Source organism: Ursus arctos, unplaced genomic scaffold (assembly GCF_023065955.2).
Source record: "Ursus arctos isolate Adak ecotype North America unplaced genomic scaffold, UrsArc2.0 scaffold_28, whole genome shotgun sequence".
Taxonomy (NCBI): Eukaryota; Metazoa; Chordata; class Mammalia; order Carnivora; family Ursidae; genus Ursus; species Ursus arctos.
The window spans coordinates 11,595,182-11,617,400 of NW_026622963.1; the positions used below are offsets into that span (position 1 = coordinate 11,595,182).

General features: G+C 37.4%; 1 protein-coding gene across 14 annotated transcripts in view; it reads left to right on the forward strand.

Annotated features, from left to right (window-relative positions):
• Window positions 1-22,219, forward strand: part of SCAPER (S-phase cyclin A associated protein in the ER) — a 522,862-nt gene that overhangs the window by 64,735 nt on the left and 435,908 nt on the right. For all 14 annotated transcript variants that reach the window (XM_057303865.1, XM_048221477.2, XM_048221494.2 and 11 more), the window contains one exon: window positions 16,727-16,827. In XM_057303865.1, the coding sequence (XP_057159848.1) occupies window positions 16,736-16,827 (92 nt within the window). In that variant the 5' untranslated portion in view covers window positions 16,727-16,735. The remainder of the gene's footprint in view (window positions 1-16,726; window positions 16,828-22,219) is intronic.

The window sequence follows — 22,219 nt, forward strand, 5'->3', positions numbered from 1 at the left end:
GCCCTTAGCGATTCTACATTCTCATTAACATTTTCGTTAATACTTTCTTCAAGTCTACACATCATCTTGACCATTGTTACTCTGAATTCTATTTCTGAATATTTGGTTATATCAATATCCATTAGTTCCTTGGCAAAGGCCACAGACTCATTGTCTTTTCTTTGCTGGGGTGGGATTTCTCCTTCTCGTCATTCTGATGAGGAGAGGTTGTGGGGTTGTCCAGAGCCCAAATTATTGACCGGAACCCAGGTGGTGCGCCCTTGTTTTATAGGGATCTTAGGGATGTGGGCTTCTTGATTTTTCAGCCTGCCTTCTGGGGGAGGGGCCTGCCGCGCCAATACTCAGGCAGCCTGCGAGGGGGGATGGGGATGGGCACACTGTGAGCCGGTATTTCCAGGCTTTTGTTCTCTGGCGGCTTTCCCTGGTGGTCTGCTGTGCCTCTTCTGAGAGAGCAGAAGTAGCCAAATCTCAGCCTCTGTCTCAGAACAGAGGGATCACGGACCGTTCTCCACTGATGTTTTGGCCACTTTAACTCTGTTTCTGTTGGTGCTGCTCAACCCTGCAGCGTCCCGGGATGTGCGCCCCACACCCAGCGTCCCTGCCCTCGCTTCCAGGGCCGGCGCGTCTCTGTCCTTTGTGTTTCTAAGGCCGCCAGCCGCCAGCTGCCCCCGCAAGCTCTGGAGGTCCCGGTCTCAGTCTGGTTCCGGTGAGTACACGGGAGGTCTGTTTCAGTCTGGTGGCGCGTGTTCCCTGGCTCATGGTCTCAGTCTGCTGTTTCGCGGGTGCCGGTCCGCGAGTCCGCCCTCTCCCCCGTGCAGGTGGCTACCGGTTCTCAGCGCCCGAACATGACGGCTCCCTCCGCCTTCCGTTTACCTTCCGATATCTGTGTGCGGTTTCCCGGCTCCCCGCTTCGTACCTCAATACTCAGCACTGAAGATGTTCATTTGTAGAGATCCAGATGTAACTCCTCCTCCCCTCACGCTCTTTTTAACCATGCTTATTGCTTCAGCCTGTGTATAGATTGCCTCGTCTTGAATCCTATTCACTTGCTAGAATCCTGTCCATGAATCCTTGTCAACGTTTTGCTCAATCCCTATTTCCTAGTATCCCGACAATGTCTTCCAATAGCAGGCTTCAACTCTTCTGTCAATTTGCTCTGCTGCATATCAGACTCAGGCTTCTTGTTGGAATGACTCCTTCTATAATTACGTTAGGTAGATACCTCCTTATCTTTTCATGATTCCTGTAAAAAATTAAATATATTGCGGTTATAAAGTAGGATAACAGAATAAAATAAGGCAAGAATACTAAAAAGGTAAACGTTGAATTCATAATGTTTACTGAGTAATAATCAAGCTTTGTTTCTTTGGTGAAAACTATTTAATAGGAATTTACTGGTGCTCTTTGGACAAATCAAAGAGTTTGAGCTGATGTTCTTGGGAAATAAATCTTTAGGAAATGGATTTTCTAAAAGTGCTGTATCCCAGGGAAGTCCTGTCCAGTGTTCTTAGGCAGGAAACTTCTTATTTCCTGTTTAAGAAAGGATGAGACAATTATTTGAGTGCGATCTAGCTACCTTATCATGCAGTTGTACTACACCATACCTCTTTTCCTCACTATTTTTAAATATTTAATAGAGACACAGTCATGTAAATGATGCTTTGCAAAGGTAATCCATGAAGTGTGCTGCCAGTGAGCTCAAATAACATGCATTGGTCATGATAACAGTATCAGAAGTAACAATAATTAACTCTCATATGGCTTATCTCTGCAGTCCTCTTAAGTTTTGGTTTTTTTTTTTTTTTAAGATTTTATTTGAGAGAGAGAGAGCACAAGATAGTGTGTGCATGCTTGAGTGTGAGTGAGGGGAGAGGCAAAGGGGGAGGGAGAGAGAGAATCTCAAGCAGACTCCTTGCTGAGTCAGAGCCCCCAACATGGGGTCAATCTCAGGACCCTGAGATCATGACCTGAGCTGAAACCAGGAGTTGGACGCTTAAGTGACTGAGTCACCCAGGTGCCCCCTCTTAGTTTTTATATGCACTATTGTCTCAGGTGAACATTCTCTTAAGCTATTTCGGTTTAGTTGGCATGCTCTACCTATTGATTATGGGATTTAGGTCTTTATGTTGGTTTGCTATTCATTTCATTAGGTGCTAATGAAAATATGAACGGGATAGGCTGGTGATGGGTAGTAAGGAGGGCTCATATCGCATGGTGCACTGGGTGTTATACCCAAGTAATGAATCATGGAACTTTACATCAAAAACTAGGGATGTACTGTATGGTGACTAACATAATATAATAAAAAATTATAAAAAAATATGAACTAAGTAACATAATTTACTCATACCAATTATCCTCCAATAAAATAATAAATTAAATGAATTTGAACAATTTGGGGAGTTTACAGATGTAATTGTTCCTAGTGATGGACAAGTAAGGCAGATTTCCTAGTGATATATTTGTTTAAAGGTTCAGGTATCTTCCGTGGTTTTCTTTGTTAATGAGTGTTTACATTGAAATTTGGTCATGATCTGTTTCTTATGTAGAGTGTTTGGTGGTTTTTATGTTTTAATTGGAAACATCTTTAATGAAGACCATGTCATATGCTTTTTTATTTCCATCACACTTCTGGGTACATACAGTAAAAAATGTAATAAATGGGTCTTAAATCTGGTTTGTGGTACTCTAATAAAAATATACGGGGCCTCCAAAATATAATAGTATTTCTAGAATCTTTCTTTGGCAATTAGTTTATTTTTAAGGTATCATCTTTATCATTAAATTTAAACTGCAGTGATCTTTCTCAAAGTATATTTGTTTTAAAATTATTTGCCTCAGAAATAATTTTTTGACATAGGATAAAATTTTTAAAAAAAATTTATACACTAATACTGACCTTTTAATTCAACTGTATTCACAATACAGCATGAAATTTCTTAAGAGAGTTGAGTTTTAGAAGTATCAAAGGATGAATTTATTAGGATTCTGGGAGATAGCAGTTTCTATGAAAGGTACAGTTCTTGTTTCCTATTTATAATTAGAGAGTATTTTTTTCTTGTAAAACTTGGCATTTAAAAAATCAAGAAATATAAACACATAAATTTTAATTTAGCTTTGTCAGAAAAAAGAATTAAAAATGTACATGATTTGTATTAGAAAGAAAAAGAGCAGAATGTGAAATAGTATCATAAATCATGACATCTGAATATGATTTTAGAAATTATATAATCCAGCCCTCTATTTTACCAATACGGAACTGTAAAACTAAGTGATATGGCTGACATTATGTAATGAATTAACATCAGAGCTAAAGGCTAGAACTCAAATGGACTTTCTTTCATGCAACAAGTGTTCACTGATTATTTATTATAGCACGCACTGTTTTGGGTGCTATTCATGAGCCTGAAAAAGTTATAACAAAACTCTTTTAGGTCAAACACATCAGATTGATTTAAAAATCAAAGTTAAAGAAATTTATTTAAAGATTTCCTTTTATAGAAGGGTATCTGTGCTACTCCTGCTGTGGATATTATATTGGGTTATTTATATTTTTCATTGAGGGATTCTGTTTTTTTTAAATTTTTTTCAGTTATTTTCTGCTGTTATTTTGAAATGATAGAAATTTACCTGACAGTGAGTGCAACACAGAACGTAGATCTTCTTGGTGTCCGGATCACAAGATGTATAGCAAAGGTTATAATTCTATTATATTATTTGTCTAGATTATGAAAAGTATTTGAGATTTGTTTGCTGGGGAGAAGGAGTCTGTTTATGTCTTTGTTTTTTTTAATGGGAAGGGCATTTTTAAAATTTAATTTAATGTATTTATTTGACAGAGGGGGAATAAGAGTGAGCACAAGCAGAGGGAGTGGCAGGCAGAGGGAGAGGAAGCAGGCTCCCCACTGAGCAGGGAGCCCCCTGTGGGGCATGACCCCAGGACCCCAGGATTATGACCTGAGCCAAGGGCAGGCACTCAACCAACTGAGCCACCAAGGTGCCCCCTGTTTATGTCTTTGAAATAAACTTTGCTCTTCCATGCATGGTGACTCAATGGAGGTTAAAATTTTAGAAAAACATCATGGTATTTTTCTTTTAGGATGTGAGATGCATTTTAACAAATACATGGCATGAGGGAGAAAAGTGTTCTTTCCCTTTCAGGTTCAGGAATAGCACTTAGGAGTTTTGCACATTAGTTATTATATTTGGTAATATTTATAGCAGGAGAGCTGACTTTGGGCTGTAGGATTGTGGAAGAGTTTTTGCATGTGGTACGTGGTATTTGTACTTTCCCTGCACAGTAGTAGATCTCATGGGACAGTAGTTATTTCCAGTGTTTCCACTGAGCTAGTCATATGACTTTGGAAAAAGTCACCACACCTTATTCTACCTTTGTGTTTGTAAATGATGAGTGTGGTCTAGATGAGGGCTGAGGACCTTCAGCCTGAATATAAGCTTTTAGTTTGGCATTGCGAAAATATTCTGGCAAAAGAAATGCCTTAAGCAGATGTTTAGGTAACCATGCAGGCGTCAGTGGGGAATTTGATTGAATATGTTATTTTGAGCTTTGTAACAAAATATTTTTTAGCATATTTATTTATTCTTGGCTGCAGTGGGTCTCTGAGTCTTCTTAGTGGGAAATACTGTAAGAGAAAATTGTGTAGTTAAGCCAACTTCCAAATGAGTTGAAATAAAAATTAGCTACTGCAGAAAGATATTTGTATCATTACCCAGGCAACTGCAAATTTTATTTATCCACAAAGATCCTGGTAAAGATTAAATTATAGGAGAATGGTTCTCATTAGCAGATTTTCATTTACAGGTGTTCATTCATTGAATATGTTTTGTATTTTTTTTTTAACCAAGCTGCTTATGTTGAAAATTAAGGGGAGGTATTTGAAAGAGATGAATGATTGAAGGTTGAAGATGACTGTGAATGATACTATTAGTTTCGAAAGTGGTTTACTTGCCATTTTCCTTTCAGATGATTTCCCTTTTGAACTATTTCCATTAGTAGCTTTTAAAAAACTAAGTAAGTTCTTAAGAAATAATGCTTTTTAAAACTTGTTTCACTTTTGGCAAAGCTCTTTCTTAGAAGGTTCCCTTTGTCACTGACTTCTCATGTGATGCATGTTTCCATCCCTTCCTTACTACAGGGATATACCACTGTGCTCATTCCTGTAGCTAAATTGGAGAACTGTGTTGATGTCCTGGGCCCAAGGGCCGATGTACTAGTATTGTGTGTCAGAAGGACAAAGGGATGGCGCCAACCATCCTGCTCTGTGCGCCAGTAACTAGAATTAATTACAAACCAATCGAATCCATTGCAGCCAATTGGTAAACTAATTGGTAATTTTAGCTGTATATCTATATATAGTTATCTGAATGCCTATAACATTACTTTCAGAGCCACTTTTGTTCTGTTTCATCCTGCTTGACAAAATGGCCTTCATAGCTGTATGGAGAAAGATGTGCATCAGTGACTAAAGAGGCTGCTCCAGCTGCTTGTCTTGTTTGTATTCCCTTGTTCATAAAACATGACTCGGATTACAGTTGCATGGTACCACTCTGATCATTTTTGATAACATTGTGCTGAAAATTCCTTAAAATAGGTTGTTTAAGCCACCAAATATACTTTCTCTGTGCCAAGTAGTATCAGAAGTATAGCTGCTTATATTCTTGAGCTTTAGAGGGTTTTTCTTCCTTCTCTTTGTCTTTTTTTGTTGTTAGCAAAAAGGGAAAGCAAAAAAATTCTGAAATAAATCATTCTGAACTATATCTTTCTGTGCCTAATGTAGGTGATTTAAGTTGAATTTAATTGAATTTGAATTATATTTGTAGAATCGAGAAAAAGGAAGCCAAGTAAATTTTTTAATTTTTCCTTTTCCTGATTGTAGAAGACTTTTATTACCAGTGATTTGGCACAAAGGATTACCTTTGAAAGGAAATAAACAATACTTCTTTGTTCAGAAGAATATTTTAAGTTAGAATGTAACTTTATGACTGAAGAGATGTTGGTACTGTATTTCATTTGTGACTAATTTGGCATACATTTATTATTAGTTTTGGGTCTGATTTCCGAAGTATATCTATATTTTAAAAAACATTTATAAGTGAAAAGTGTTTTTGAGATTTTGAGTTCCACTGAAACTAGGTCAGTAAGACTTAGTTATGGAAAAGTGATGTATTTATAAACCCAATGATCATTTTTATAGTTGGTTGGTATTTTTTGGTGATCATCTTGGGAGTGTGGAAACTTGTCTTTTATAGTAAAAGGAGAACCATATATCTCTATAGTAAGGTGAGAATGGTATGAGACTGATAAAGTGAATACGCTTTATAGTTCCTTACCTTATACATTTAAGTGACAACTTTAGCCAATTAGCCACTATCTACACACATATTTACATTTGAGATCAGTTCTTTCTGAGCAATGGAGTGGATCTCAGTGGTCTATGCTTTTACAGTCTTTTCTTATGTAAATTTTCATTGCCATTAATATGTAAGACTAATTATTGCCTAGAAAAAAACATCTTTGCCAGATGTGTATAATGTAGTCTCATAGTAATGTAACTTGGTTTATCTAAAGAAGAAAATTAGATTTCCCTGCTAAGATCAGAAACAAAATATTGTTGTCTGTTTTTGCTGCTTATGTTCAATATTATCTGGCCCGGGCAATTAGACAAGATAAAGAAATAGAAAGCATGCAGATGGAAAGGAAGAAGTAAAACTATATTTGCAGATGACATGGGTCTACATATAGAAAACCCTAAAGAATCTATAAACACATATAAACTATTAGAACTAATAAACAAACTCAGCAAGGTTGCAGAATACAAGATCAGTACACAAAAGTCAGTTGTGTTTCTATATGTCAGTAATGCACAATCAAAAAACGAAATTAAGAAAGCAGTCCAATTATAGTTGCATCAAAAAGAAAAAAAACATTTAGGAATACATTTAACCAAAGAAGTTCAACTTGTACACTAAGAACTACAAAACATCATTAGAAGAAATTAAAGAAGACCTATATAAAGAGGAAGACATCTGAGCTTATGGATTGGAAGACTTAAGATGGCAGTGCTCTAAGCCATATACAAAAAACCCACAAAATACCATTCTCAACAGGGAAAACCTGAGAGCATTTCTCCTAAGGTCAGGAACACGGCAGGGATGTCCACTATCACCACTGCTGTTCAACACAGTACCAGAAGTCCTAGCCTCAGCAATCAGACAACAAAAAGAAATAAAAGACATCCAAATCAGCAAAGAAGTCAAACTCTCTTACTCTTTGCAGATGACATGATACTCTGTGGAAAACCCAAAGATTTAACCCCCAAATTTCAAGAACTCATACAGAAATTCATCAGTGTGGCAGGATGTAAAATCAATGCACAGAAATCAGTTGTATTTCTATACACTAACAATGAGACAGAAGAAAGAGAAATTAAGGAGTTCATCCCATTTGTAATTGCATTGAAAACCATAAGATATGTAGGAATAAACCTAACCTGAGAGGCAAAGGATCTATACTCAGGAAACTATAGAACACTCATAAAGGAAATTGAGGAAGACACAAAGAAATGGAAAAACGTTCCATGCTCATGGATGGGAAGAACAAATATTGTTAAAATGTCTATGCTACCTAGAGCTGTCTACACATTCAATGCAATCAAAATACCATCAGGTTTTTTTCACAGAGCTGAAAAAAAGAATTGCAAAATTTGTATAGAACCAGAAGAGACCCCAAATAGCCAAAGCAATCCCGAAAAAAGAAACCAAAACTGATAGCATCACAATTCCGGACATCAAGTTGTATTACAAAGCTGTTATCATCAAGACAGTATGGTACTGGCACAAATACAGACATCGATTAATGGAACAGAATAGAGAACCCAAAAATGGACCCTCAACTCTATGATCAACTAATCTTCAACGAAGCAGGAAAGAATATCCAATGGATGAAAGACAGTCTCTTCAACAAATTATGTTGGGAAAATTGGACAGCCACATACAGAAGAATGAAACTGGGCCATTTCCTTACACCATACACAAAAATAAACTCAAAATGGAGGATGAAAGACCGAAATGTGAGACAGAAATCCATCAAAATCCTAGAAGAGAACACAGGCAGCAACTCTTTGACCTCAGCCACAGCAACTTCTTGCTAGACACGTGTCCAAAGGCAAGGGAAACAAAGGCAAAAATGAGCTATTGGGACTTCATCAAGATAAAAAGCTTTTGCAGAACAAAGGAAATAGCAGACAAAATCAAAAGACAACCGACAGAATGGGAGAAGATATTTGCAAATGGCATATCAGATAAAAGGCTAATATCCAAAATCTATAAAGAACTTATCAAGCTCAACACCCCAAAACCAAATAATCCAATCAAGAAATGGGCAGAAGACATGAACAGACATTTCTCTAAAGAAGATAAACGAATGGCCAACAGACACATGAAAAAATGCTCCACCTCACTTGGCATTAGGGAAATACAAATCAAAACCACAATGAGATACCACCTCTTGCCAGTCAGAATGGCTAAAAATTACCAAGTCAGGAAATAATAGATGTTGGCGAGGATGTGGAGAAAGTGGGAATGCAAGCTGGTGCAGGCATCCTGGAAAACAGTATGGAGGTTCCTCAAAAAATTGAAAATAGAGCTACCCTATGACCCAGGAATTGTACTAGTGGGTATTTACCCCAAAGATACAAATGTAGTGATTTGAAGGGACACCTGCACAGCAATGTTTATTGCAGCAATGTCCACAATAGCCAAACTATGGAAAGAGCCCTGATGTCCGTGGGCAGATGAATGGATAAGGGAGAAATGGTGTGTGTGTGTATATATATATATATATATATACACACACACACATATACACACAATCGACTACTACTCAGCCATAAAAAAAATGAAATAATGACATTTATAACAACATGTATAGAAGTACATGAAGTAAGTCAAAGAAAGGAAGACAATTATCCTATGATCTCATTGATGTGGAATTTAAGAAACGAAACAGAAGATCATAGGGGAAGAGAGGAAAAAATAAGAGAAAATGAAACCAGTGAGGGTGACAAACCATAAGAGACTCTTAGTCATAGGAAACAAACTGAGGGTTGCTGGAGGAGAGGGAAGTGGGGGGTTGGGGTTATTGGGTGATGGACATTACGGAGGGTATGTAATGTAATGAGCACTGGGTATTACATAAGACTGATAAATCACTGACCTCTACCTCTGAAACCATAATACATTATATGTTAGTTGAATTTAAATTAAAAAAATAAAATGGCATTGCTCTCCAAAGTGTTATGCAAATTCAGTAGGCCTTCACTATGCAATGCCTACCAAAATTCTAATCTCTGTTTTTGCAGAGTGGACAAGCAGATCCTAAAATATGCATGGAAATGCAAGGGACACAAAATAGCCAAAACAGTCTTGAAAAAGAACAAAGTTGGAAGGCTCACACTCCTTACATTCAAAACTCATTATAAAGCTGCAGTAACCAAAGTAGCGTGGTACTGGAATAAGGATAGACATAGATCAATGGAAAAGAATTGAGAACTTGGAAATAAATCTTGATTTTTTTTTAAAGATTTATTTATTTATTTTAAAGAAAGAGTTCATGAGTTGGGGGAGGGGCAATGGGAGAGGGAGGCTTAACCGATTGAGCCACCCAGGAGCCCCTGTGATCATTGATTTTTTTTTTAAAGATTTTATTTGACAGAGAGAGACAGCGAGAGAGGGAACACAAGCAGGGGGAGTGGGAGAGGGAGAAGCAGGCTTCCCGCTGAGCAGGGAGCCCAATGCGGGGCTCGATCCCAGGACCCTGGGATCACGTCCTGGGCCGAAGGCAGATGCTTAACGACTGAGCCACTCAGGCACCCCGATGATCATTGATTTTTGACGAAGGTGCCAAGACCATTTAATGGAGAAAGAATAGTCTTTTCAACAAATGGTGCTGGGCTTAACTAGATATGCACACACAGGGAATGAATTTGAATCCCTTCCTTACACCATGTATAAAAAGTGACTGAAAATAGATGAAAGACCTAAATGTAAAAGCTTAAACTATGACATTCTTTGAAGAAAACATAGGTGTAAATCTCTGTGACCTTGGACTTGGCAATAGTTTCTTAGATATGATACCCAAAATGCAAGTAAACAAAAAAATAGATAATTGAACTTCATTAATATTAAAAACTTACATGTGTAATAGGATGCTATCAAGTGACAGGACACCCCACAGAATGAGAGAAAATATTTCCAAGCCATGTATCTTATTACAGTCTAATATCCAGAATATATAAAGAACTCTTGCAGCTCAAAAATATAGAGGACAAATAACCTAGATTAAAAATGGTCAGGGGATCCTAGGTGGCTCAGTTGGTTAAATATCTGACTCTTGATTTCGGGTCAGGTCATGTTGGGGTCAGCTCTGCTTTGGAAGCCTGCTTAAGAGTCTCTCTCTCCCTCTGACCCTCACCATCCCCCTCTCTAAAAAAAAAAAAAAGAGGGCAAATGATTTCAATAGACATTTCTTCAGAGAAGGTATGCCATGTCCAAAAAGCACATGAAAATATGCTCAACAATTTTAGTTCTCAGGGCAATGCAGATAAAAAGCACAATAATACCACTTCACACTCATTAGGATGACGAGGCTCAACAAGTCAGAAAACAGCAAGTGCTCCCGAGGATGTTAATAATTTAGACCCTCATACAGACATGCCTTGGACATCCTGCAGGTTCAGTTCCAGACCACTGCAATAAAGTAAACACCACAATAAAGTGAGTCAAATGAATTTTTTGGTTTCCCAGTTCATATAAAAATTATATTTATACTATAGTCTAAGTGCAGTAGCATCATGTCTAAGGAAACAATGTATTTGCCTCAAATAAAAAATACTTTATTGCTAAAAATTTCTAACAGTCATCTGAGGTTTCAATGAGTTGTAATCACTGATCATGGGTCACCATAACAAATATAATAGTAATGAAAAAGTTTGAAATATTATAAGAATTACCAAAATGTAACACAGAGACTTGAAATAAGCACTGTTAAAAAAGAAATAGCATAGACAGACTTGCTCAACACAGGGTTGCCAGAAACCTTTAATTTGTAAAAAACATGGTATCTCCTAACTGCCATAAAACAAAGCATAATAAAATGAGATGTGCCTGTATATTGCTGATCAGAATGCAAAATGGTGCGGTGTTGTTGAAAAAGTTTTGGTGGTTCATGTTAAATTTAGATCCACTACTAGGTAATACACCCAAGAGAATTAGAAACATATGTTCGTAGAAAAACTTGTACATGAATGTTCATAGCAGCATAATGGGCAAAAAGTGGAATCAAGCCAAATTTCCATCAACTGATAAGTGAATAAACAAAACGTGTTTATTTATGCAATTATTTAGTCATAAAAAATACTGAAGTACAGATACATGCTACCAGGTAGATGAGCCTAGAAAATACTAAGTAAAAAAAATCTAGCCACAAGAGACCATATTCTGTATGATTCTGTTTATTTGAAATGTCCAGAACTGGCCAATCCATGACACAGAAATAGATTAGTGGTTTCCAAGGGTTGGAGAGAGAGGAAGGTGGGGAGTGACTATTAATGGGTACTGGATCTCTTTTTGGGGTGATGACAGTGTTCTGGAATTAGATAGTTAAACAACTCTGTGCATATACTAAAATTGACTGGATTGTGTAATTTTAAATGGTAAATTTTATGGTGTGTGAATTATACCTTAACAACAACAAAAAATTGAGCAAAAAAATGCCAGTATTACATAAACTTTTCTAGAACATAGAAAAAGAGAGAACTCTTTTCAGCACAACCTTGATAACCAAAGCTTTTATGAGAAAGGGAAGTATAGACCACTTAGTAGAGATGCACAAATACTAAACCAAATATTGATATATTAAATTTGGTGATTCAAATATTGGGCAATACATCACAAATTAGGGTCATTCTATTACTGCAGTGTTGGTTTTAACCTCAGTATAAAATTAATATTTACCAAATTAGATGACAAAGATGAAAAATCATGATTGTCCAGTAGATCTAGGGAGACTATTTGATGAAATTCAGTTCCTACTCATGATAAAACTAGCAAACTGAGAATAAAAGAGAACATCCTTACTGATAGAAAGAAACTTCCAAAAAACCTATGTAAACATTGTACTTAATTGTTGAGAACTTTCCTTCTGAAATTGGGAATGAGACAGAGTCAGCTATCTTTATATCTGTTCAACATTGTACTTCACCTAGCCAACACAGAAAGACAAGAATAATATATAAAATATATAAGGCTTGGAGGGAAAGAAAGAAATATGTCATTATTCACAGATGACATATTTACATTTATATATTTAGAAAATCTAGAAGAATCTAAAGAGAAATTATTAGATGTATTGAGTTAAAGTTGTATACAAGTTCAAAATATAAAAATCAACAGTATCAGAAAAAAAAAATTAAATTAACTACCATTTATTCTTAGGGCTAAAGCTAATAAGAGATATGCAAAACCTCTACACAGAAAACTGATACATTTTGAGAGACATTGAATACAATACAAATACATAAATTTCTTCATACAGTAGAAAAGACAGTATTAATGAAAAATGTCTGTTTTCTTCTAGTTGATCTGTAGAATCAGTGCAATTGCAAATAAAATTCCACCTTTTTCCCCTGGGAAATTGAGAAACTGATTCTGAATTTTTATGGAAATGCCAAGGGCTGGCATTAGCCTAGGCCACCCTGCAGTCAAAGATATAGTTGGAGGATTTACTGTACTGGGTTTTGAGCTTTTCTTTTTTCTTTTCTCTTCTTTCCTTTTCTTTTTTCTTTTCGTTTCTTTCTTTTCTTCATTTATGTATGTATGTATGTATGTGTGTTTGGTAAGTTCTTTATATGTTTTGGATACTAGCCCTTTATCTGATATGTCATTTGCAAATATTTTCTCCCACTCTGTTGGTTGTCTTTTGGTTTTGTCCACTGTTTCCTGTGCTGTGCAAAACCTTTTTATCTTGATGAAGTCCCAGTAGTTCATTTTTGCCTTTGTTTCCCTTGCCTTTGGACACGTGTCTAGCAAGAAGTTGCTGTGGCTGAGGTCAAAGAAGTTGCTGCCTGTGTTCTCTTCTAGGATTTTGATGGATTCCTGTTTCACATTTCGGTCTTTCATGCATTTTGAGTTTACTTTTGTGTATGGTGTAAGGAAATGGCCCAGTTTCATTCTTCTGCATGTGGCTGTCCAGTTTTCCCAACACCATTTGTTGAAGAGACTGTCTTTCATCCATTGGATATTCTTTCCTGCTTTGTTGAAGATTAGTTGACCATAGGGTTGAGGGTCCATTTCTGGGTTCTCTATTCTGTTCCATTAATCGATGTGTCTGTATTTGTGCCAGTACCATACTGTCTTGACGATTATAGCTTTGTAATATAGCTTGAAGTCCAGAATTGTGATGCCTCCTGCTTTACTTTTCTTTTTCAGGATTGCTTTGGCTATTCGGTGTCATTTGTGGTTCCATACAAATCTTAGGATTGTTTGTTCTAGCTCTGTGAAAAATGCTGGTGGTATTTTGATAGGGATTGTGTTGAATGGGTAGATCACTCTGGGTAGCATAGACATTTCAGCAATATTTGTTCTTCCAAACCATGAACGTGGAATATATATAAAATGTAAATGTAAAAATGAAAATTAAAAAGACTTAAAAAAAGAATTGATAAAATAGGAAAAGGAAAAAATATAAAACTGAAAGATTATAGAATAATAAGAATGCTATGTACTGTTTTCCCCAAGAGCTGGAGTTCTGCAGCTCTCTATGATTGGTAAACATGGGATTAGCTGAATTTTTCTGCTGGTCTTCTTGGGGAGGGGACTATTGCGCTGATTCTCAGGTGTTATTGCCCAGACAGAATTGCATTCCCCTTTGCCAGTGGTCTGGGCTTAGTGTAAGTGGCCCCCGGTTGTACTATGTGGCTGTTTTGCTGTCTGAAGGCTTTTAACACCAATGGGGGGAATGAAAATGGTGGCGCCCTGATCTCTAACCCCAGAAGTGAAAGTTTGAGCCCCTTCACCTCCCTTCAGTGAGCCCTAACTGAAAAGTAATCAGTCATTTTTGTCTCCCTGGTTTCCATCCACACACTGTGTTCACCCAGTCTGTGAGCATTTTTTTTATTAGAATTAAAAAAAACTTTATTATGGAAAAGTTAAAAATAGAACTTCATCTACAAAGATAAAGATAGAATTGTATAAAGATGTCCTTCCCCCCATACATATAATACCCAGATTCAACAATTATCAACAGATGGCCAATATTACTTCTTCCATAACCTCTCCCACTCCTTATCAATATTTAATTGTTCTGTAGAAAATCACCAAAAGTATATCATATTGTCTTTGATTATGTAGGTATGCGTATCTAAAATTATATATAAAACACAATATCCTTATCATAGCTAAAATAATAAATAAAATTCCTAATGTAACAAATATCCAGTCAGTTGTGTGACTGAGCATTTTTATCTCAGGCATGTGACCCTGACCTGGTTTGGAGTCTGTAAACTTTATGGACTCCTGCTGTGTGCGCCTGTGCCATTCTTCCCAGGGGAGGTAGAGAGTTCTCCCTGTGGGTCTGCCTCTTAAAGGACCCCTGCTCGGAGAGCAGTCGCCCAGCCTCACAGTGGTTCATGGTTTATGGCAATATTGAGCAGAAAGCCGGTGATTGACCTCGGTTTTCTCAGCTGGCTTCCCCTGCTCCAGTGCTTTTTGTGGCCCTGTGGATCTTGAGGCCATGCTGTCTCACCTGGGATTCTGCCCTGCCTCACCACCTGAGCACCTTTCAGGCAGACTTCTAAAAGTTCTGATTTTGTGCTCTCCGCTTATAACACTTTCCGGTACCTGGCTTATGGAGGCTCCCTCCCCCCATGGTTTATTTTCTGATATATACCCTCAGATTCACTTCTTCGTACCTCCTACCTTGCAAAAGGTGGTCGCTGTTCTGTTTGTAGAATTGCAGCAATTCTTTTCTCACATCTCCGGTTGATTTCACAGGTGTTGAGAATGATTTGATAACTATCTAGCTGAGTTCCAGGGATCAGACGAAATTAGGGTCCCGTACACGTCTGCCATCTTAACTCCTCTGGGAGAGAGAACCTTAAGCAGGCTCCACGCCCATCGCCACGCCGGTCGTGGGGCTTGGTCTTACAACCCTGAGATTGTGACCTGAGCTGAAATCAAGGGTTGCACATTTAACCGGCTGACCGCCCCCCCACCCCGGGCACCCCTTGAGTTTTATTTTAGAGCTACCGCAGTGTGAGTTAGTTTGGTATTGGTACAAGAGGAAACAGAGCAATATAACAGAGGAGAGACTCCAAAAAAAGACCCACGCTCTGAAAGATAATGTTGGAGAATATCTTCCTGACCTGTGGTAGGAAAATAATTGCTTAAAAATGACACAAATAGTATCAGTCTTAGATAAAAGAGTCAAAAGTTAGACTACCTTAATATTAGGAATTTATTTTCATTAAAAGATTCTGTTCCATTAGGAGAGTGAAAGGGCAAATATATGTATGCAACATGTATAACCAAAAAGCCCATATCCAAAAGATGTAAGGAACTCCTTCCTATCAAAAAGAAAAAGGCAAGAGTATTTGATAGGCACTTGGGCTAGAGTCTTGAATAGGCACTTCACAAAATGAGAGTGGCTAACAAGCATATGAAAAAGGTCTGAAAATCATTAGTAATCATCATATTAAAACAAAAATGAAGCCATTACACAACCATCAACCAGAATGGCTCAGGTTAAAAATAAAGAAAAACCCAAATGGACAGTACCAAGTGTAGTTGTGGGTGTGGAGCACGGAGAACTCACATACACTGCTGGTGGGGAGTGGCGACCACTTTGGAAAACAGTTTGGTGTTATATACTTGAGTAGAACATGTGCTCATCCTGTATTTCCACTCTTGGGCTTATTCTCAACAGAAATGCATACATTTGTGCAGAGGACATGTATATAAATAACAGCATATAATTTGGAAATCACCCCAGTGTTCTTAAACTGTAGATTGGATAAATAAATATGCATGCAATAAAATACTCCTCAGTAATGACCTTGGAGAATGACAGTAAATGAATTGCAGGTTCATTCTGCAATATGAATGAACCTAGTAAACAAAAGTACAAAAGAAGTCACAAAATAATAAATACTCTATAATTTCATTTATATGAATTTCAAAGTCAGATAAAATTAAACTAGTAGAAGTCAAAGCAATGGTTGCCTTGGAGCAAGGATAGAGTAGTGATTAGGAGGGGATACCAGGTAACTTTTGGAGACTACCATTCTTCTGGGTGGATGGATGCATGGGTCTTTGCTTTGAAATAATTAATCTGTACATTTGTTTTATGCATTTTACTGTTTATTATACTTAATAGTAAAGGTTTATTAAAAGAATGGTTATGGGGGGGGGGGTCTTGAGAAGGAATATCAGTACCATCTCTTGATTCTTAGATTTTCAACTTTACTAACTTCTTCCCGTACAGTGAGAACAAAAATAAGACCCAAAAAACTAAATCAGTAGGTTTTACTCCTTTCTCAATGAGGAGTATAATATAAAAATTATTAATTCCCAAGTCCTTCAGTCTAAAGTTTGTTCTTAGAACTTTTCGGTCTCTGAATGGAATTTAATGATTATTGTTTGTTTTAATCAGGAGGTGCTGATGATGCTGGATAACTATGTAAGAGATTTCAAAGCACTGATTGACTGGATTCAACTTCAGGAAAAGCTAGAGAAGACAGATGCTCAAAGCAGGTAATGAACTCTGGTCTTTATAGCAGCCAGCAGTTTCAAAAGCAGTAATTGAAACTGACAATGACCTTGACCTAAGTTTAACTTGAAACTTGTAAAAATCTAAAAGTTGGGAGCTATATTTCTCCTTCAGTTCAATAACAAATATTTATTGGGTACATACTAGTGCGAGGCACTTTTATATAGTACAGAGATTTAATTGCTGAGTATGATACATTTACTACTCATGAATTTGTAGCTTAAGGGAGGGATAAAATAGAACTTATTACCGCAAAAAAACTATTGCAGGTGTTCAGGGCAGGACAGGGTCATCTGTCTTGTAGGGGATAGATCAGGAAAGATTTCATGGAGGATGCAGAAGAAGTGTTTAAAAGATGTGATGGATTTTAACAAGTGGTTGGCCTTTTCAATGAGGAGAGCAAGTTAAGACAGCTATTGAAGTACAGAACGTGTGTGAAGTGAAAGTAATATAGGGAAACATATAGTATTTCTTAAGGTAGTAGGCAGTAAGGAGAATTGATGATTTTTTATTAGGGGAGCAATGAGAGTTCAAAGTTACTTTAGAAACATTAACTTTTTTTTCTTTCAAGTTTTTATTTAAATTCTGTTTAGTTAACATATAGTGTAGTATTCTTTTCAGGAATAGAATTTATTGATTCATCACTTACATATACTACCCAGTGCTCATCATAATTGCCCTCCTTAATACCTATCACCCATTTAACCCATCCCCCTGCCCACCTTCCCTCTAGCAACCCTCAGTTTGTTCTCTATAGTTAAGAGTCTGTTTTATGGTTTGCCTCTCCCTCTTTTTGTCCCCCTTATGTTCATCTGTTTCAAGAAACCTTTCATTTGGAGTCACGACACAACTGAGTCCTATGCACCAGGCTCTGGGACTGTTGGTGGAGAAGGAAACAGACACAGTCCCTGTCCTCATGAAGTATATAGTGCATTCACAGGAAAAATTGGTGTTAAATACTTACCAGTGTACAAAGTATCATGAAAATACAGGGTACTTTGGGAATAAAAGGAAAAGCACCATCAACCAGTTTGCTGAATCCAGAAAGGCTTCCCCAAGGAGGTCATATTTAAGTGAGACAGAAATACCATGTAGGTGGTGGCATGACAAAGAAAGAGTAAAAGAGTAACCCCAGATAGAGGCGATGGTATATGTGGTAACCTGGAAGTAGAAGAGAGCACAGTAAGTCAAGGAATTTAGAGTTTGGCAGAACTGGAATGGAGAGAACAAGGGAAAGAGTGTAGCATGAGATGAGCCTCGAGAAGTACGCTGGGACCAGAGCATGTAGGGCTTTGTGGAATGATAAAACTTTAGATTTTATTTTGAGCCATAAAATATTTTTAAGGAAGTGACATATCGGATTTGTGATTTTAAAAGATCTTTCTGGCTGTAGTGTGGGAAGGTTGAGGTGCAGCAGTATAGTTTATAGATTATGGCTACTCAGACCAGAGTAGTAGCAACAGGGAGAGTTGAGAGATATTCCAGAGACAGGTGATCAACTAGACTTAGTATTATTTCGGTTATGTGCAAAGGCAGAAGAACAGTTTATTATTCAGCTATGCTTATAAGTGAAACCTGAGCCCTTGTGGACCAGGCCAAGTCACATGAAGCTACAATCATGCCTTTTCACCCAGAGAAAACAGGCCTACCCTGCCTCTTTCCCTTGAATTTAACTGTGGTTCAGTTTCTTTAAGTGGAATCGTCCAGTAGAGAACACGTTTTTTGTCCTATCAGCCCCGTGGGGGAACCAGGGGAGTGAAGGAATCCCAAGAGACAAATCCAGGAAGGCTTGATCCCCAGGAAACCAAATCCAGGGAAACCATGATATGGTGATCCTTTTAACGTTTTTGTTTCTCATAATGAAAAAAAAAAATGTCTTTAAGTTCCAGTGTGGATAACATGCAGTGTTATATCAGTTTCAGGTGTACAGTATAGTGATTGAACAATTATATACATTACTCCATGCTCATCACAATGAGTGTACTCTTAATCCCCTTCACCTGTTTTACCCATTTGTACCCCCTCCCATAGCCATCTGTTTGTTCTCTATATAAGAATCTGTTTTTTGGTTTGTTTCCCCCAGTCTTTGTTTTTTCTCTTTCTTCCTTTTTTTTTTTTTTTAGTTTCAGAGGTAGAATTTAGTGATTCATCAGTTGTATATAACACCCAGTGCTCATTACATCAAATGCCCTCCTTAATGCCTACCACCCAATTACCCCTTCCCCCTACCCACCTTCCCTCCAGCAACCCTCAGTTTGTTTTCTAGAGTTTGGCATCTCTTATGGTTTGCCTACCTCTCAGTTTTCATCTTATTTTATTTTTCCTTCCCTTCCCCTATGTTCGTCTGTTTTGTTTCTTAAATTCCACATGAGTGAAATCATATGGTGTCTTTCTCTAACTGACTTATTTCTCCTCTCATAATGACAATTTTGGATATTTTTTTTGGTACTTGCATTACTCACAGTCCCTGGGTGGGCCAGGCCTAGTCCATGTTTGTACCAAGCAGTTTCACCCTTAACGCCTGGGAAGAGGTGATTAGATTTGCGGGTGGTACGTTCCTTCACTGGGTTGAACCAGGTTAAGGGATCATCACACTGATTTGAGATTGGTGGCTATATCATTCTTGTGAAGATAAGCAGAATAAAGCAGGTTCAAAGAAAGTGAAATAGATAGAATCAGGGATGAAGGAAATCATGTGGTCTTTGAGGTCTTTGATTGTTGCTTTTAAGCCTCTTTCCTCTTGGTCTAATCTTCATGAGTCTTAATTCTAGTTTTTCCCTACCTTGGATGTCCTTGACCATTTATAGTTTATATCCTTAGAGTAAATCTTTATTTTCTTTTTCTTTTTTAATTTAACTTGATTGCACTTCTGTTTCTTGTATTCAAAAGGGTCTGTAATATCACCACCGATGCATAAGAAGCTAACTAGATTTTTTTTTTTGGCTGCTTATAAACTCCAGTCAGGTAGTGGTGGCTACGTGTTGAGGATTGTATTAAGAAAGATTCTGAGGCCAAGTCCAAGGTTAACTCTGTCCTGGTACCATGGTTCAGAAATACACCTGAGACTTCTTTTTATATTAACCAGTTATCAGCATATCTGCTCTTTGCTTCTTGAGGTAGCTCCTAGATATAGAAAGCAACCTTAAATTCTCTGTAGATGGCATTATCCACCTTAGTTTCCTCAAATCATGCGTCACAATTCATTTGAGATTCAAATGTAAAAACTGCACTTATACATAGTTAGAGAAGAAAATATAAATATTTGTATATTTTTACTGTGGGTAAAGACTTCATAAGACAAAGGTAGAAACCACAAAGGAAAGTAATAATAGGCTTGATTTAATAGGAATAAAATACGCCTTTCTGCATAAAAAATTAACATTTAAATAGTTATGTTATCTCTGCCAAAGGATATGTAGCCATAATAGTAATAATAATACTAGTGTAGTAAATGATTTCAAATCAATTAGAAAATGATGCAAATCCCACTGGAAAAAATGGCAAAAGTTACCAACATGCAAATCCCAAAGAAGAAATTTATTTTTTATTTTATATATTTTTTAAAGGTTTATTTATTTGAGAGAGACATTGAGCACAAGCAGGAGGCAGGGCAGAAGGAGAGGGAGAGAAGCAGACTCCCCACTGAGTGTGGAGCCATCACAGGGCTCAATCTCAGGACCCCCAGATTATGACCTGAGCTGAAATCAAGAGTCAGACACTTAACCGACTGAGCCACCCAGGCACCCTGCCAAAGAAGAAATTTAAATAGCTGGTAAAAAAAAAGTTCAGCCTTACTAGTAATGATAATAAAAATATATAATTTTAAAAACAAAAAAAATAATTTTGCTAATGAATTTTTGTAAAAACACACCATTATTGTAATTTCTGTAAGAAAAAGAACTCATAACTTGAGAGATTTTCTCTCCCCCCGTCCCTCCTACTGCTTGTGCTCTCCCCCACCCGAAATAATGAAATAAATCAATAAATAAAATCTTAAAAAAAAAAAAGAAAAAACTCCTTATAAGACTGAAACTCCAGCATGGGAGTTAGCGAATTTTACCCATAAAGTGCCATGTAGTAATTTTTTTAGACTTTGCAAGCAGTGCCATCTCTTTCACAAGCCATTGAAATTTCTAGAACAAGATCCTAACTGTTGGCAAGATTCAAGGGAAATGGGCACTTTTCACCTAGTAGAAGTATAATTTGTTAGAAGCTTTCTGAAAGGTGATTTGACAATAAATTGTCAAAAGCTTTAGACTTTATTTGGATAATCTTTTATCTGAATTTTCTTGTTTTCTGACAACAAATATCACTTTTTTTTTTTTTAAAGAGAGGGAGAGAAAGATGGGGTGGGAGGGCAGAGAGAGAGGGGGAAAGAGAATCTCAAGCAGGCTCAATGCCTAGCATGGAGCCCAATGCAGGGTTTGATGGCACAACCCTGAGATCATGACCCGAGCTGAAATCATGAGTCAGATACTTAACTGACTGAGCCACGCAGGTGCCCCAACAAATATTACTTTTTAATGTGAGAAAAAAATCACAACCACTAGATTGAATGGAAAGTAAGAGGGAAGGAGATTCTGGGGTGTTATGGAGGGTCTGACTGAGGCCGTTAGGAATAGAGAAAACACTACTTGAGGAAAACAGTTTATTATTTATTTATTTATTTTAAAGATTTTATTTATTTGTCAGAGAGAAAGAGTGAGAGAGAGAAAGAGAGAGAGCATAAGCAAGGGGAACAGCAGGCAGAGGGAGAAGCAGGCTCCCCACTGAGCAAGGAGCCTGATACGGGACTCGATTCCAGGACCCTGGGATCATGACCTGAGCTGAAGACAGATGCTTAACCAACTGAGCCACCCAGGCATCCCAGGAAAACAGTTTAGTAAAGACTGTACATCCTCTCGAGCTTCTGGGGCCAGTGAAGAAGTTAGCTTTCCCAACAAAGAGCAAAGAAATGTTTATGCTCCCACTCTTATACAGAGGAAAGGAGACCTCATCTTTTCCTGTGTATTCTTCATTTAATCCTCACACCTGTTTTTCTGTCTTGATCTCTGTTCTACGCAGTTGGTTTTCCAGGACATCAGACAGAAGTTGAGTTGTATAAGTAGCCTGAATTAGTACCATTGTCTTTTTAATGTGTTTTTAGCTGGGTATGTGGAGGCTTTTAAAACGTAAGTAGTATATCTCATGTCTTTGTAAAACCATGGCCTTTTTAGATAAGTAGGGTTATGTTGCTATTATGCAGCGAGTAGAAAATCCTGGAATATGCATCTGTGTCGCTTATTGGGTAATATGGTAACTTTCTGGTGAGTAGTGCTCTAGGGAAAATTTGTGACCTGATTATGTTTTCACCTGCTAACAACCAAGAGAAAATAT